Source organism: Gallus gallus, chromosome 1 (assembly GCF_016699485.2).
Source record: "Gallus gallus isolate bGalGal1 chromosome 1, bGalGal1.mat.broiler.GRCg7b, whole genome shotgun sequence".
Lineage (NCBI taxonomy): Eukaryota > Metazoa > Chordata > Aves > Galliformes > Phasianidae > Gallus > Gallus gallus.
The window spans coordinates 45,493,267-45,508,420 of NC_052532.1; the positions used below are offsets into that span (position 1 = coordinate 45,493,267).

Consider the following 15,154-nt stretch of genomic DNA (forward strand, 5'->3'; position numbering starts at 1 on the left):
CTAAAATTACCTGGAAAAGATAGGCAGTTTTCCTATGAAAAGATGATTACAGTGTTACTTGAGTGTAGATTGGGCAGGGAGAGGCTGGGACAGCTTTGTGGTCTGTGGGTTTGCTGATGTGTGTTATGGATGAGGGTCTTGCAGGCTCCATAGGCTATACGTGGGAAAAGTGCCATTGATATTGTATTCAGGTAGGAAAATGACAACCCTTTTACTGGGTACAGCGTTTTTTAAATGTTTGAAATTCACCTGTCTGCATTAGCTAAACTACAGAAACAGACTACCTGGCTGTGCCACACTATCGGTGTGCTTCCTTGCACCTGTCAACTGTACAGCACTTTAGTGTCCTCTTGTAATGCCCTTGACATCTGCCTGGTAATCTTTATACTTTTCCATTCCATTTATGTTTTCTGTTTCCCTTTACACATGCAGTGCGAAAAGCAACATACAACAGCAGAATAACTCAATTTGTTAGATTCCTCATGTTCATAAGGCATTTCTGGTATGGTCTTTCAGTTGCTCGGGAGCACACTGAAAGCTGTCCTCTTCCTGCTCAATAGTCAGGTCTTTGCTGGGCCTGTTTAGGTTCCTGGCATGCTGGTATTCTAAGTCAAAGTGGCTAGAAGTAGCATAGGTCCTGGAGAATTACACTTGAGGTTGCTGTCACCTAATGCAAGTGTAGCAGTCTGGGGGAAAGGTTCTTTGTTACAGCTTTCAAACAATTCTCCCTTCCTGAAAGTGAGTACTGATCACAATTCTTATATCAAAGAAATGTTGCCATCAATGTTCCAACAAATGCATAATCAGGAAAGAATTGCTCCTTTGCATTTTCCGTGCTCAAACAGAATGGGGAGTGCTTCACCTGTTCCACATCACAGTTATGTCCAGTGTTATTTACTGCACATTTTTCAATTCATAGCTCTGTCCATCAGGCTTAAATATATCAATGACCACTGCCTGCATTATAAATTTCGCCACATCAAACAGATGGTGGTTCACTGAAAGGTATTTATGAGCTTCCGAAGACCACTGATCCTTATCAAATACCTCTGAAGGAGGACAAGCACAAGGAAGGTATCACTGCCCTGGGAAAACAGTGTTTTCCGTGCAGAAGTTGAAGAGCCATCATAGATCACTGTGACTGAATAACAGTGAGTGATGATCACTTTAATGGTCAGAAGAGTGTTGCCTCCCTCTATCTAGTTTGTAAGTGAATTCCTACAGCACCCAGAGATTCACATTCTCTGACTGTGTCGTCCTCTTCTATTCAAGTTATTATGTTTGTTCCATTTCAGTTCTTACTTCTTAACTTTAGTCCTGGCATCTGTTCTGCTTTTACAGTCAGTTGCTCTTTTAATGAAAATGCTAGAAATATTAGGGGAGAGGGGGCAGCACTCAAGAGACACAGAGGTGCCCCTGATATGCTTGGCATGTGTTTGTCTGCCAACAGTGTGGCAAATCAAAAATTGCTTTAATGTAGAGCAGATTGGGGAAAAGAATGTTTTATTCATGCCTGTTATTTTATTGAAGATGATAAGGTAGAGTAGAGGAAACTTGATAAGTTACTTGAGATGGGATTTTCACAACCCAAAGAGAGATTTGTTTGTTTGGACAACGTTTGTCTCTTGATTTCTTTTTATTTTTGAATATATAAATTTAAAACGTTTATTAAAACTGTCTAAATTCATACATCTTTATTCCAGTGGGAGGTCATTGTGTCAGAACTTCATTGTTTTGATAGTCAGTAACTGCCATCTACTTTCTGACTTGAAATTCATTCATGGCTACTTTGTAGTTGTGCTTCTGCTGACGTTGTCCATTAACATACACCGTTCTTTTACATCTCCAGAATTTCTCTTGCAATGTATTCATAGAAAGCAATCCTATTTTGGCTAAGGATTTTGCTTAACTGACTAATCTAATATATTTAGTTTCCTTTTACAAAACAGATGTTCTTGTTATTCACTCCTCCAAGCTTGAGTTCATCTTTCTTTACGTGAGCCTGCAGTGTGATATTCAGTGTTCTTGCTGGGGTCTTGTAGAACTGTAGGCACTTGTTTCTGCTGGGAATACTTTGATTCTTGCATCCTAGGCCTACAGGCAACTTTTTCTGATGTTCATACTGTTGATTCACTTATAATGCTACTCATGTTTGTACTTTAATCATCAGCTTCCATATTACTGGAGGAATTGTTTGTATTAGTCACTGTTTGTAAGATATTGCTGTTGTCTGCTGTTAATTTGCATGCTGTTATCACTCAAGGTGCCCACTCGGGGTCATCCAGTTCTCTATGTATGATATTTCAGTGCATTTCTACACATGATGTTACTTGGTGTTATCAGGAAATTTCATTAGCATTCTCTTGGTATGAAGATGAAGCTTTGATCAAAGTCTGATTCTGGAGGAACTCCATTTGTAACTGTCTGACCTGTTGGTTTTCCATGCACACAACCCACTGTTATCTCTGTTATTTATGTATTTAGTTCGTTTTGTATCTTAACTGATATGGCATGGTATTGAAAGCCCATACCCCACAAGTCATAGTATCAAAAGTCCATACAGACTCACTCCATTTCCATTATCGAGGAAACAAGCTGCCTCATCAAAGGATTTGATACCGTCTACCTCTGGTGAACTCATGTGGTATCTTTGCTGATGATCTGTTTTCTTCTTTGTCTTTGAATTTTGCAAGGAAGATTAATTATTTGCAGTAGCATGCCGGCTTTTGATCAGACTCGTAGAACTGACATACTGCTTTTGTCTCCTTGGCAGCGTGTCTGCTGTTTTCCACTTGTGAGCTTATAGATTTATTACAAAATCTTTTCTGCTGGATCTTTGATCTAATGTGCTCATTCTTTCAGAACACTGGGATGAAGGTGATCCAAATACTATTCCGTAAGTGCATTTTCAGCTCCGTAGTCCTGCTTCCAGCTAAGTCATTTGTCCTATATTTTAATGAGCTTGTGCAATATTGTTTTACATTTGGGTCACTGTTAAAGCTATGCTCACGGAGTCACAGGATGGCTGAGTTTGAAAGGGACTTTGACTTCCTAAACACAGTGATTTTTGTCACGTGGCAGGGTTAGAAATGCATTTTTATTTAAAATCTCTGATGTTACAAGTTATGAAAAGGGGACTGGAGAAGAACGTTGACGTAGCCTCAGTGGTAGTGTCTGTAGTGCTCCCTCAGCAGGATTATTTTCACTGAATATCATCTTTATGCTGATATGGAGGTTTGTGAGTGGAACTGTAAGCGGGATGGTGAGACTGACTTGACTGTAAACTAGGTGGCTAAGAAAGACGGAAGGGAAAAAATACCTTGATGTTATTTTTTCCATCAGATTGTTTCATGTTTTATCTCACCACGTGGCTGTATAAATATTACCGTTAGCGTTCTGGAATGGTACTGCACCTTTCATCTGCACCCGCTGCTAATGTCAGATTAAATTGGCCGTGTAACTGCAGCCTGGAGCGATCCCTCTGCTGCAAGTTGTGGTGCACTGTAGAGGCACCTGAGCCAGTGGCAAGTGGACTAATTCAGTTGTTTTGCTTCTCAGCACTCTACTATGAGGAAAGGGAGGACAGACTGTGCTCTCTTTTTGTCACATCACTGGGAGGAGGCAGGTGATACCAGAGTGGAAGTAGAAGAAACTACCAGCTTAAATGTATGTAAGAAACCTTCTGGTGATTGTGGGTGCCAAGTATACTCATCAGACATTTTTGAATAACGTTAATGTCTAAGCAGACAGAGGAAGATATTGTATGGGCAATGTTGTGTGCAAACCCATATTGCCATTATTATTCCTATCAGGAAATTTGAAGACAAAAGTACATGCTGATCCACAGTAATTTATTTTTTAGATCTCTTGGTCCAAAAATTTGTAATCCTCTGTACTAATTCCTCCGGGGTCATTTTTACAGGAGAGTTAATACTGTAGTACTGTTCCCACCGTTTTGTCATGAACCAACTTCCTTGAGACACTCAAAATATAAAATGTATCACTGTGCTTGGTCGGATGGGGCCAACCAAGAAATATTCTACTGGTTTACCAGTCAGATACATTAACTTCATGAATTTCCTTTTACATGTAAATGAAAGATAAAATCTGTGAGCGTTAGTAACCAATATAAAACCAACTGTGAGTTTCATGTGACAGCTCAGTGTGGTGGCTTGTGCAATCAGTGACTTCCCACCCAAGAATCCAGGTCTGTGGCAGGCCTCTTTCTCTGTCTTCCAGGGAGGATACATTTACCACTTCTGCCTTCAGTTTTTCGGTTATTATTAATTTCTCGTTGACAGAGAGGTCAGCTTTTGTATTCACAGGTCCATTTTTGATTGGGTAAATAGCAGTGGGAGTTTTGGATTAATGAGTTTCAGAGCTTTCCTGGCACGTAAGACTTCTCCACAAGACTTTTCCATTACAGCAGTAATGTGCCACCTCCTGCTGAAAATGCAAAGGAAAGAGCTTTCCCATTCCACAAGTTCAGTGACATGGAACCGTGCATGGATTATAAAGCTCTTCAGAATGCAGAAGTGCGTGCAATTAGAGATATACCGTGCATCAGAAAATATCCAGGAATACATTACGGCTTCAAAGTAGTTCTCGGAAACTGCTTCTAAATCACATGGTGGTGTAGCATTGGAGAGACCAAAGCCTGCCTACTGTGGCGGTGAAAATAGAATAGAAAATGTAAATGATTCTTTCACTGTCGAAGTCAGTCTAATATTAGCCCTGCCAGCGACTGGCTCCTTGTCAGTCGGATGAAAGGAGGAGGTAGCTGCCAGCCAGGAGAATAAGACCGAGGCTTTTAAATACTGTTGTTTGGGAAATCTTATTAATGACTTCATGTAAGATCGATGTGCAGTAATTCTTTCAGGCAGTATCTTTTTAAAAGCCTTTAGCAATCTGTCATCCTCGCCTCCCTCCCCCAACTATAAAGCCACATTAGTCAGGAGAAATTGCACAGTCCTGGGAAGTTTCAGACTGCATCCGCTGATGCTGTCAGGAAGATGCTACTGTGCAGGAGCGCAGGTGCAATTGCATTGACTGCTGCTCTTCATCCTCGGCTCGGGTCATCCTGGAGGGACGAGTGGAACGAAACGGGGAGGTGGGCGAGATTCTGTCGGATGCGTGGGAACAGTACAGGAGAGAAAAATGGAACGCCCTCGTCCAGGAGACAAAGATCGCGCTGTCTGTAAGTGCTAGCTCAACTTTTGCAAGTTATGTTTTGAGAGAGGGAGACGTTTCAATACGGTTTATTTGGTTGTGAGCTTTGCCACCTGTTAAGCTCATCTGTTAGGCTTTGTAGAAAAGTGCAGTCTTTTCTACTCTGAGAATTCAGAGCTTGTCGTGTTTTTTGGAGACTGTTTGATGGTGTTCCTGGACTACTCAGCTTGGAAGAGCATTTCTGTATTTTAAGAAGAGATCTTTAAACCCTTTATTTTGTGCAATCACATTAAATGTTACTTTTAAGGCTGTTCTGCTCTGTTAACTCTGGTTGGAAACTGGAGCAGGGGGTTACTGGGTGGTAAACTTTATCCTGGTAAAGAATTTGGGGTGTGGGAAGACCCCATCTCTAACGGAGAAATCTCTAATAGAGAAATCCTGAGTCATTTAGTTCACCATGCATCAGCAAAAAGAATTTGGGTGTGGCTTTCATACTCAGCTGCTATTGAAACAAAACTATGACTGCTAACAATGTTTTATTATTTGTGATTACCAAAGTTTTTTCTAAGAATATTTGTAAAATGCCTTACAGATTAAAGTGCAATGTTTGTGCTTGCTGCAACAGATAAAAGATATTTGAGGAAATATCAATAAAAAATAAGCTCTCTTCTGCAGCTCAGAAATCCTCTATGATAACAGCCTTTCCATCACATAGCAGTATACAGCGTTATGTGTTTGATTCTTTGTTGATGTTTGACTTGCTTTTGGTATTTATTTTTGCTGTAGGCTTAGAGTTGTGAACGAGATGTTTGATCTTTGGTTCAGTTCAGGAGCTAGCTTTTTTTTTCCTAAGTCAGTGCTGTGTGGGAAGTGGGATTGAAATAAACCTTGGAAAAGGGGTGAAGAGCAGAATCTTGGAATTAGAATGAGACTCAACTGCTTTCAACTGTTAAAAGTGACAGTTGTCATTAAATGTAAGTATTTGAGTGCAATGTAAAATACATAGGCTAAGAGAGCTGTGAATAAGGAGGAAAGGATTTTTTTTTCTTGATTCCGGACATGAGAGCTTATATAAATCTACCCTCTATTATACATTTCTGTTTACAGTTGGATGTCTTTGCAGTGCGATATAGTAGTGAATCAGAAAAGTCAATACAGAAATAAGCAGGAGTTTTTGTTCTTGCTGTTCCCAGAAAACCCAACTTCTTAAAGTCTGAGAAAGCCTGTTCCTATTCAGTGCATCAACCGTATCAGACAAGCTGTTGCACTTATTTACCAGATTCTCCTTGTCCAGTCTGTATTAAGTGCACGAAAGAACAATGGCTTCTTGTTTATTGGCTGTCCTGGAGCTGTTCTCCATTTCGAGAACGTGTTTTTGACAAGTAGCATAATAAAACGATGTCCTGAATGTAAATGTAACACCTCTCTCTTGTATCCAGGTGATATCAGAAAGTGAATTAGAAGACACAACTTTGAAGAAATATCAGGAATAAATACAACATATTGCTGAAAAACCCTATCTTGGTATCCTCACTTGCTTTAGATCGTGGGGGTCCAACTTGTTGGCTTGCCCGGGCCACACTGAGTGAAGAGTGATTTGCATGGGCTACATGTGAGATGGATAATTAATGTACTCATCATAACAAAACTTGTATCTTTTTATTCCACTGTCAGTGTGTGGCGGGCATGAGAGGCAGAGTTAGCTCTGCACTGTGCCCTTCCCTCCAGTGGTCAGTTGTTGCCTACACGATCCATACTCAATCTATACACCATCAACTCATGAAAAATATCACCCCAAAATCACATAATAACGTTAAAGTTGATGGTGTTTGGGGAGCTCATTACTGGCTGTCCCAGGGTTGTGTGTGGCCTGTGGGCTTTGGATTGGGCATGTTTGATTTAGATGGCATTTATCATCAGTAACTGGTGCTATGATGGTGATAGAACAGGCTGAATGGTGACGTTGTTTTTTCTCTTCTTGTCTGTAAATCATTAATTACTGCATAATTCTAATTGAGGCAAGTAGAAATGAATAAACGAACCTGACAGTCAAGCACGAGCAATACTAAGTATTCTAATAGTATCCAGTTTGTGCTGTTGAATGTGAAGTTAAAGATTGAGAAATACACAGAAATAGATTTCTTTAGGATGATAGGGTTCTGTATTAATAGTAAAATGAAATTTTGTATTTTACATTTCCTAGTCAAATCATCTACTAAAACAATGCTGCTATCCCTTTACCTGACCTTCTAACATAAGTTTTCTTTCAAGACTAACTTATATTTTTTTGTATTCCAACCTAACTCTCATCGCAAGGATATGTTTCTATTATGTCCAGAATTTCTCAGACTAAAAGTGTAGCACCTATAATATGTGGATAAGCATCCAAACCAACTGTGAGGCTGTTTATTATAATATTAATATTAAAGTAATATTAATATTAGGAAAGAAAACTAGGAGGCAAAAAAGCAGATCCTGTAAATTCAAAGCTATGATTTATCAGACATCAAACATATTAGGAGATTAAAGTATTGGTTTCTGGAGCTTCATGAGGATTGTATTAATTATAATGTTTCTGTTGCTCGTCTTGAAACATAAGAAGTATACAGTGTAGCGTATTTTAATGCTATCATATTGCAAGGGAGTGCTTGCATGGTAATTCTTTGACTATAATGGTTGAAGAAATACTCAGTGAGTTATACAGACTGCACAGCTCTGCAAGTGAGAGGCTCGTCAGTAACACTTAAAATCAGACATCATCTAGGACATAAAATATAATGTCAGTAAGTAGTTTGTGTGTTTACGTTAGCGTAGGCAAACACATGACGTGATTCTAATAAAAAAAAGGTGTAAACCTCAAATTTTATGAATGAACAAACTGTAAAGCTGAGGGCTATACAGGAGAGCTCGCTCGTAATGGAAGATTTTTATGATCAGTTTGCTAAAGTTCTTAGTAATCTAATTTCACAGAGGCTTCAACCCACTTCTTAGTTCTTTCTGTACCCACATCTCACGTGGTATTATGGATTTAGAAAAGGGAAAAATGGTGTTTTGACTTAGAGCACAGGGCATAGTACTTCTTCATTTAAGTCAATAAAAAATGAGGTTTTATAGTGTGGACTGTAACTTCAGCTAATAATCTGTTAAGAAAAACGGGGGACAGGAAATACGCGGCCAGAGAAGGTGTGCTAGCAGAGGGTTGACAAAGCCCAAGTTCTTCCTGAGAAACTCAGAGAACATTGCACGTTTATTTGAAGGAATATGTGATAAACATTCAAGTTAAGTTTTAATCAGTTATAATTTGCCAACTCAGTAATCAAAAAACTGATTTCTAATTCCCAGCAGTATTAAAAATCTGCATGTCAAACTGTAAGGGGGACATTTAAAAAGCCTCTGAAAAGTTAATCAGAAGGATTTTACATAAAACCTCGTAAGGTGCTGTATTCTGCCTTGATTACAAGAACAAATGAAAATATTACAACTACAACCTAATGTTTCATTAACATCTGAAGAGGTGTTTGTTTTGTTTTGATTTTTACTATTTCTGTGCAGTAGAAATTGTACTGATTAAGTTAACTGTGTGGTTTTGATGTGTAAAAATAAGAGAGAAGAGCTAGGCGTTCTTTGGTCTATGCAATAATTCACTTACTAAATATAGCATTCAGGATTTTAGCTGATTCTCTCTGGTTTTAGTGGACAGAGTCTCTCTTGCTGAACGTCTCTTCCTCTGCCTTCTTTCATCCATTCCTGTGGGGAAATGGAACCAATCTAAACAGCTTTACTCTGTTTTTCTTGATCAGCTTTTAAGAGAATGATCTCATAGTGGATCATTCCCTCCTGTGCCCTGCACATTTGAAGTGACCTTACACAATCAGAATAAAAAAACTCCCTTTTTGTCTCCTGGAATGCTGACAGACTGCTTTTTTCATACTGAATATTTGCTCTGTGGTGGTTTTGGATCATCAGCAAAAACATAGTTTGCATTTCCTTTGAGTTGGTTGGTGCTTGCTTGAATCCCTTGTAATGACAAGCTATCAGCTGTGTGGCCTTTCTGCAGTGACCCAGAAGGAGAAGTAATTTTACCTTATTTCCACAACAGTGAGCTGTTAATATCACCAGCATCTCTAGCATTACTTGGTTAGCTGAATGGATTCTGTCTAGCCTTGCCCCTGCAGTGGAGAAAGCAGAACACAGAAGGTATGCTCTAAGATAGTAGTGGAAAAACTCCTTGGTATATGTATTTTGACAGCTGTCTGTATTTAGGTGGGTATCAATAAAGAGAAGAGTAGACTTGTGTCTTGCTTGTGACAGGTGTGATTGAGATGATTGTCATCTCTGAAGACAGCAAAAAAAGCAGGATTTCCAGTTTACTGAGGTGAAATAGTCTTTAAACTTCTTGGTTTGTTTTCATGCCAAAGCACAGTGTTTGAGGTGCAGTCTCACTAGTACTGTGTACAAGAGCACTGTCACTTCATAGTCCTGTTGGCCATACTGTTTCCGATGCAGTCCAGGATGCCATTGACCTTCTTGGCCACCTGGGCACACTGCTGGCTCACATTCAGCCGGCTGTCAGCTAACACCCTCAGGCACTTTTCTGCTGGGCACCCATACTGCTGCACGGGGTTGTTATGAGCCACGCGTAGCACCCAGCACCGAGCCTTGCTGGATGCCATGAGGCCAGACTGAACTTGGTTCACTGTGACTCTGAGCCCAGCCGTCAGCCAGTTCTTCACCCACAGAACTGTACGCCTGTCCAAGCCACGAGCAGCCAATTTCTCAAGGAGAATATTGTGGGAAGCAATACGAAACGTGTTACTAAAATTGAAGTATCCATAGTCTAAACCTCAGCTAAGTGGGTCTGCTTGTCATAGAGGTAGATCAGGCTAGTCAGGTAGGACCTGCCCTTCATAAATCCGTGCTGACTTCACATCATTCATTTGTCTCATATATGCTGAGTGATGACACTCCAGATGACCTTCTCCATTACCTTCTCTGGTACCGAGTTCAGACCAACAGGCCCGTAATTCCTGGAGTTTTGTCTACACCCATTTGTCTAACCTTGAAACGTTCTTGCTGATTGTGTCTGAAATATCCGTACTACCCTAAGAGCATCTGGTGTGTGCAGATTTGAGTTGTTCAGGTGTGCTGGCAGTGTGCCGCCTGCTTTGTGTGGAGACCATTTGAAGGAGACGTGGTTATGTCCATATGCACGTCCATTCCATTTTAAGTTTTGTCCTGAAGTTACTGAGGTAATTTAACATTGCCTTAAATAAAAGAAGTATTCTGGTCTATTATGTTTTCTTTTGCATTTTAATTAATTCTGGCGAAGAGACATGTTGTACTTATAAAGAAACATAGCTTCTTTCCTGCTGGTCTAGGAATGCGTGGTTTAATTAGAGTTGTCTGCACTTGAAAAAGTACTTGATGGTGGAGGAAGGATCCTTGGAAAAATGATAGGATTGAGGTGTCACACTAGAAAAATTCCCACAAGGAAGTGAGTCATTAATGTAGGGCAGTGCTTTGCAGCGTCATTGTCATGGATGAGGGGACTGCCTGCACCTGCACAGAGCTGTGAGTTGGTAAGAATGTTTGAGTTTCAGGTTGTGAGTGGACTCTGAATCTGTTGTGAGTAATGCAGAGGGAGTGTGCAAAAGTGTGCATTTGCATGCTTTCAGTAGGTAAGAGTGGTCCAAATATCGCCTTAGTGATGGGCTAAAAATAACCCTGCCAGTAACAAGTTCATTTGTTAAACTAGCACTGCTGATTGCTTCAGTTTTTCTATACAACGAACAGTCGTTTGAGGTTTGCCCATGTTGGTTCTTGGTCATGGTGGATACCATTTTCACAGCTAGTTTCTGCAGACCTCCACAATTGTGTGCCAGTTACCGTGGAGCTTTTACCTTTTACTGTTCTTGTTGTCACGCTGACAGTAAGTTACAGTTCTTCAAATGTTTTCTGTTCTTCCTACTCACTTCTCTCCTAGTCGCATATCAGTGCGGGAGGTTGGTGAAGATGGTCAGAAGTGAAAATGAATTTCTAAGCAATGAGGCTGAGAGGTTTTTTAAGAAGAAGTCTCTTTACATCTACTGAGTAGAACTGGAGTCAGTGTAAATATACTCTTCATCAAATATGTAATGAATATTGCCGTGTGCGTGAATGCTAACGCATAACAGCTATGTAAATCTAGATATCTAGTTAGGGATGAGAAGAGAATGCAAAAGTCTGTATAGATAAATATCTAAAAATGTAGAAACCCATTCAGTGGTGATCGGAATTTCATGCTTACTCTACAAGATTTCCAAAAGGACTTTTCTTCAATTAGTGGTTTTGCCCGCAACCTTAAGGTCTTGATTTGGGTTGTTGATACAGTGTCATCAAGTGCTCTGAAGACACACAAGAATATTTTAAAATATACTGTTAAGTGTTTAGTTTATGTATTGATTACGTGTATGTTTTAAGCTAAAGAAACATCAGGTAACCTGGAAAAAAATATGGCTTTAGAAGAAGTTGATTGGTTGTATGTTTGTTTCTCATCACACTGACTTGTATATTGACTTTTGCAACCTTTTTCATTGCAGTCAAGATAAAACTTGAGGGAGACTGAAAGCAAAGGTTTGATTTATTTGTTCTTACTGTGACACTGTGGGTTTTTTCCTGTTATATGCCTCATTGCTGATTGCATTGTTTAACTGTGCTTCATCATGCTATAGTCATATTTTATGATAAATAGGGGATATCTTTTGCCCTTGGTTTTTGGTTTTGGTTTTTGTTTTGGTTTGGTTTTTTGGTTGGTTTATTCAAATTTTTCTTTTTTTTTTAACTCTTTCAGAATTCACCACTCTACGAGTATCTGCAGGATTTGGGACACACTGATTTTGAAGTATGTTCATCTGTGTCACAGAAGGCAAAGCAATGTGCAGTAGAGGAAGGCCAGAGAGAGAGAACTGTGCATACTGCCCAGAAAGTGAGTGTTCTCCTTTTTCTTAATATTTATCCTCTCAAAAGAGGTCCACATTACTTCACAGATAGGCATAGTTGGAGAGGATAAAGATGGAATTCTTACTGTAATAATTAAAAAGAAAAGTTAATAGTAACAGTTTTCATGTGTTGTCTGCAAATATGTTTGGGAATATCTGATCTACCAATGTATTTTGAAGTGTTTCTTTGGTTTTATGTGAATTAGGGAAGAAAGATACTTTGATAGTGAATTCTTTAAGAGTTGTAAATGGTATTATTTACTGGATATTATTACTGTGGCTTAGCATGATATTCTATGAATAACACCTGTGATTTTCTGGAACAAAATATTTATAAGTCCCAGCCCTTCTCAGGCATTCAGTTCCTAAATATCACTTATTATGTAGCAGAACACTAAGAAAGAGGATTTCTGGGAAGTATAAATACCATAGCCAATCTGAAGGAGAAAATAGAACAGTGCTTAGGTTCTGGCAATTTTATAACAGTAACGGCTGACAAGGTTCATCAGCTAATAAGCTCAGGCTTCTTATTTTTCTATTATTTTAAATAAAGGCGAATGAATTTTTATGATCATTTTTGTATTAAAAGTATTCTTGAGAATTAAGAGCCTGGAGACTACTGAAATATGGTAATGCTGTAAAATACTGTTATAGCTTTAATTTGGCCACTTAACACCTACAATGGTCTACTCATTTTTTTCTTTTCCTTATTAAAAATAACTGTGATTTTACTGTTATTGATAGTATATAGGTTCATGTGGTTCAGCTGGTGATCTCTAGTGTGGGTGAGGAAATTCCAGTCTTGAGGCAACTGATATAGGACTCTCTTTGCTGGTCCTAAAAAAGCAAGTATATAGAAAATTCCATAGTCAGTCTGTCCGAGTATCCTCAAATCACAGGTTCACAACCCTTTCCCTCTCTTTTGTAACGTCTGCTGCTTCCCTGCTCCACAATGTTCCACCATTCTGCTTAGCTGGCAGTGAACTGGGGAACAGTGTGATACAAGTGGCCGAGATCTCCAGAAGGTCTCCCTGCAAGATGTGGTGGATGGGGGGATCATGTAGTGAATGAGGTGAGCTGATACTTTTCTTAGGCTCTTTCTTCTTCTTTTTTTTTTTCTTTTTCCTTCCTAATAGTTCTTAAGATGCTTCAAGGAATGAGTCAAGTAACAGTCACAATTACTTAGGCTTTATTCCAGCATAAAACTTTCAGTTTTGAATGTGTCCTCCTTGTTCCTCCTTCATTTTAGATGCAAGCATTTTTATTTCAAGGGCTTTTAATCTGTTCTGCTCTGTGCAGGTTCTTAGGTAGGTAGGCTTCAGAAGTGTGTGAATTGATGCGGATAACATGAGGCTTTTTCTGACCTGGAGAAAGAACATGTAGTTATCAAAATGTTGCATTACTTTATTTTGTATATTCACAACTATGGAAGTCAGTAAAGCAGTATGAATCTGTGTTCATATATATAACGTCCACTGAATTTAATACAGAACTGCGATAGGGTTAACAACCTTAAAAGTGTGAGGACGCACTGCTTTTAAAAGCTTCGAGAATTCTGTTTTTTTTTTTTCCCCTTCGCTTCCCTTCAAGTATTTTACCCTTAATTTTACTGCTCTGGGAGGAAGTCCTCCCATATTACGTCAGCTGTAGAAGTAATTCATCATGGTTTGCTGGGCAACTTGAAAGCAGAGGGCGTGTGAAAATGGATTGCACATTTCTAATGAATACCAGGATGACATTCATACTGTCTCATCTCAGTCTAGACAAGGATGCATGGTGGGGAAAAAAGGAAGAAACCTTTGTGTAATTGGTAGTGATAAAATTTCATAGGTTCTTTTAACTGTTGTTTCAGTAATTTGGGAATTACTTCTGTAATCTAATATCAGAAAGTCTGTTTTTGTGTCCCATTTTTGGCAGAATGTCTCAAAAGGAGAAATACAGCTTGCCACATATTTGAAGAAGTACATTGAAATAAGGAGGATCTGGGGCTTTATTAAAACTTCTCTGTGATGTACATGCAAATCATTTCAATTCCCATCCAATCATTTCCTCATTTTTAGATCAGACTGTTATCACTTCCCTTCTCTTACTGTTTGCTGATGTAGTCTACTGACATTATAAAATATCCAGGAAGCAAGTGGTTTCCAGTGTCTGAGTAGGTACCCCCTCCTAACATGAAATGGTCTTAGATGAGTCTTTAGTATGGTGTAAATAACATAATCACAGGGAGTAGATGTTCCATGCTTAACAATGCCTGGTACATGAGTATTGTTTCCTTTCTGTTTTGAAAAGCAAGTTCATAAATGGCTTAAACATATATATATGTTTTGTTTTTTTTAATTTAGAAGATATTTTAGAGTTAAATGCAGTGCAGATCAAGTGCATAAACAATCAGAGTTTAGTATTTCTTGGTTATCACAGTCCATCTATGTTTCCTAGGTTTTCTAATGGATCTGAAACACCTTGGCATCTGAAACAGTACTCTTTTCTTTAAAAGGTGGTTAGTTTTTTAGGGGGAGCATCCAATTCTGCTTTATTTCTCCATTATCATCCCATTCTGCTAAATACAGGATTTGTTCTGACTAGAAAAGTTGCCAAGTAATGTTCCTGAAGAGAGAAGTAAAATAAGTTGCCAGCTGACTGATAGTGGAAAATTCGTTTTAGAAAAGTTGCAGTATTGCTATGTCTTTGAGTTGGGTTTGTTTACTCCTCTTATATTCAATCAAGAAGGATCCCTGTTCAGGTACAATCTTGGGACATGCAACAGTATTTTGGCAAGGTACAGATCTAGTGTGGGATCTTAGTGGATTGGAAAAACAAATCTAGGAGATAAAGATGTTCCCGGTGACTGATAGTAACATTGCTGTGTTTTGTTTTCCTACAAAACAGTGCATATGGTTCAGGCTTAGTGAGAGATAAAGGCATCAGCTGAATTTGAAGTGCACCTTAGTTAGTTTTTCGGTTGGTTAGTTTTGTTTTGTTTCCTTAATCAGACCATGCTCTTAATG

General features: G+C 39.0%; 1 protein-coding gene across 14 annotated transcripts in view; it reads left to right on the plus strand.

Moving 5' to 3' along the window:
• Positions 1–15,154, plus strand: part of VEZT (vezatin, adherens junctions transmembrane protein) — a 73,587-nt gene that overhangs the window by 2,406 nt on the left and 56,027 nt on the right. For 7 of the 14 annotated variants that reach the window (XM_040671947.2, XM_015283996.4, XM_416152.8 and 4 more), the window contains exon 2: positions 11,999–12,133. In XM_040671947.2, the coding sequence (XP_040527881.1) occupies positions 11,999–12,133 (135 nt within the window). Of the gene's footprint in view, positions 1–2,981; positions 3,667–5,103; positions 11,782–11,998; positions 12,134–15,154 lie in introns of those variants that run through there. The other 7 variants (XM_025154823.3, XM_025154821.3, XM_025154827.3 and 4 more) reach the window with 4 other exon arrangements.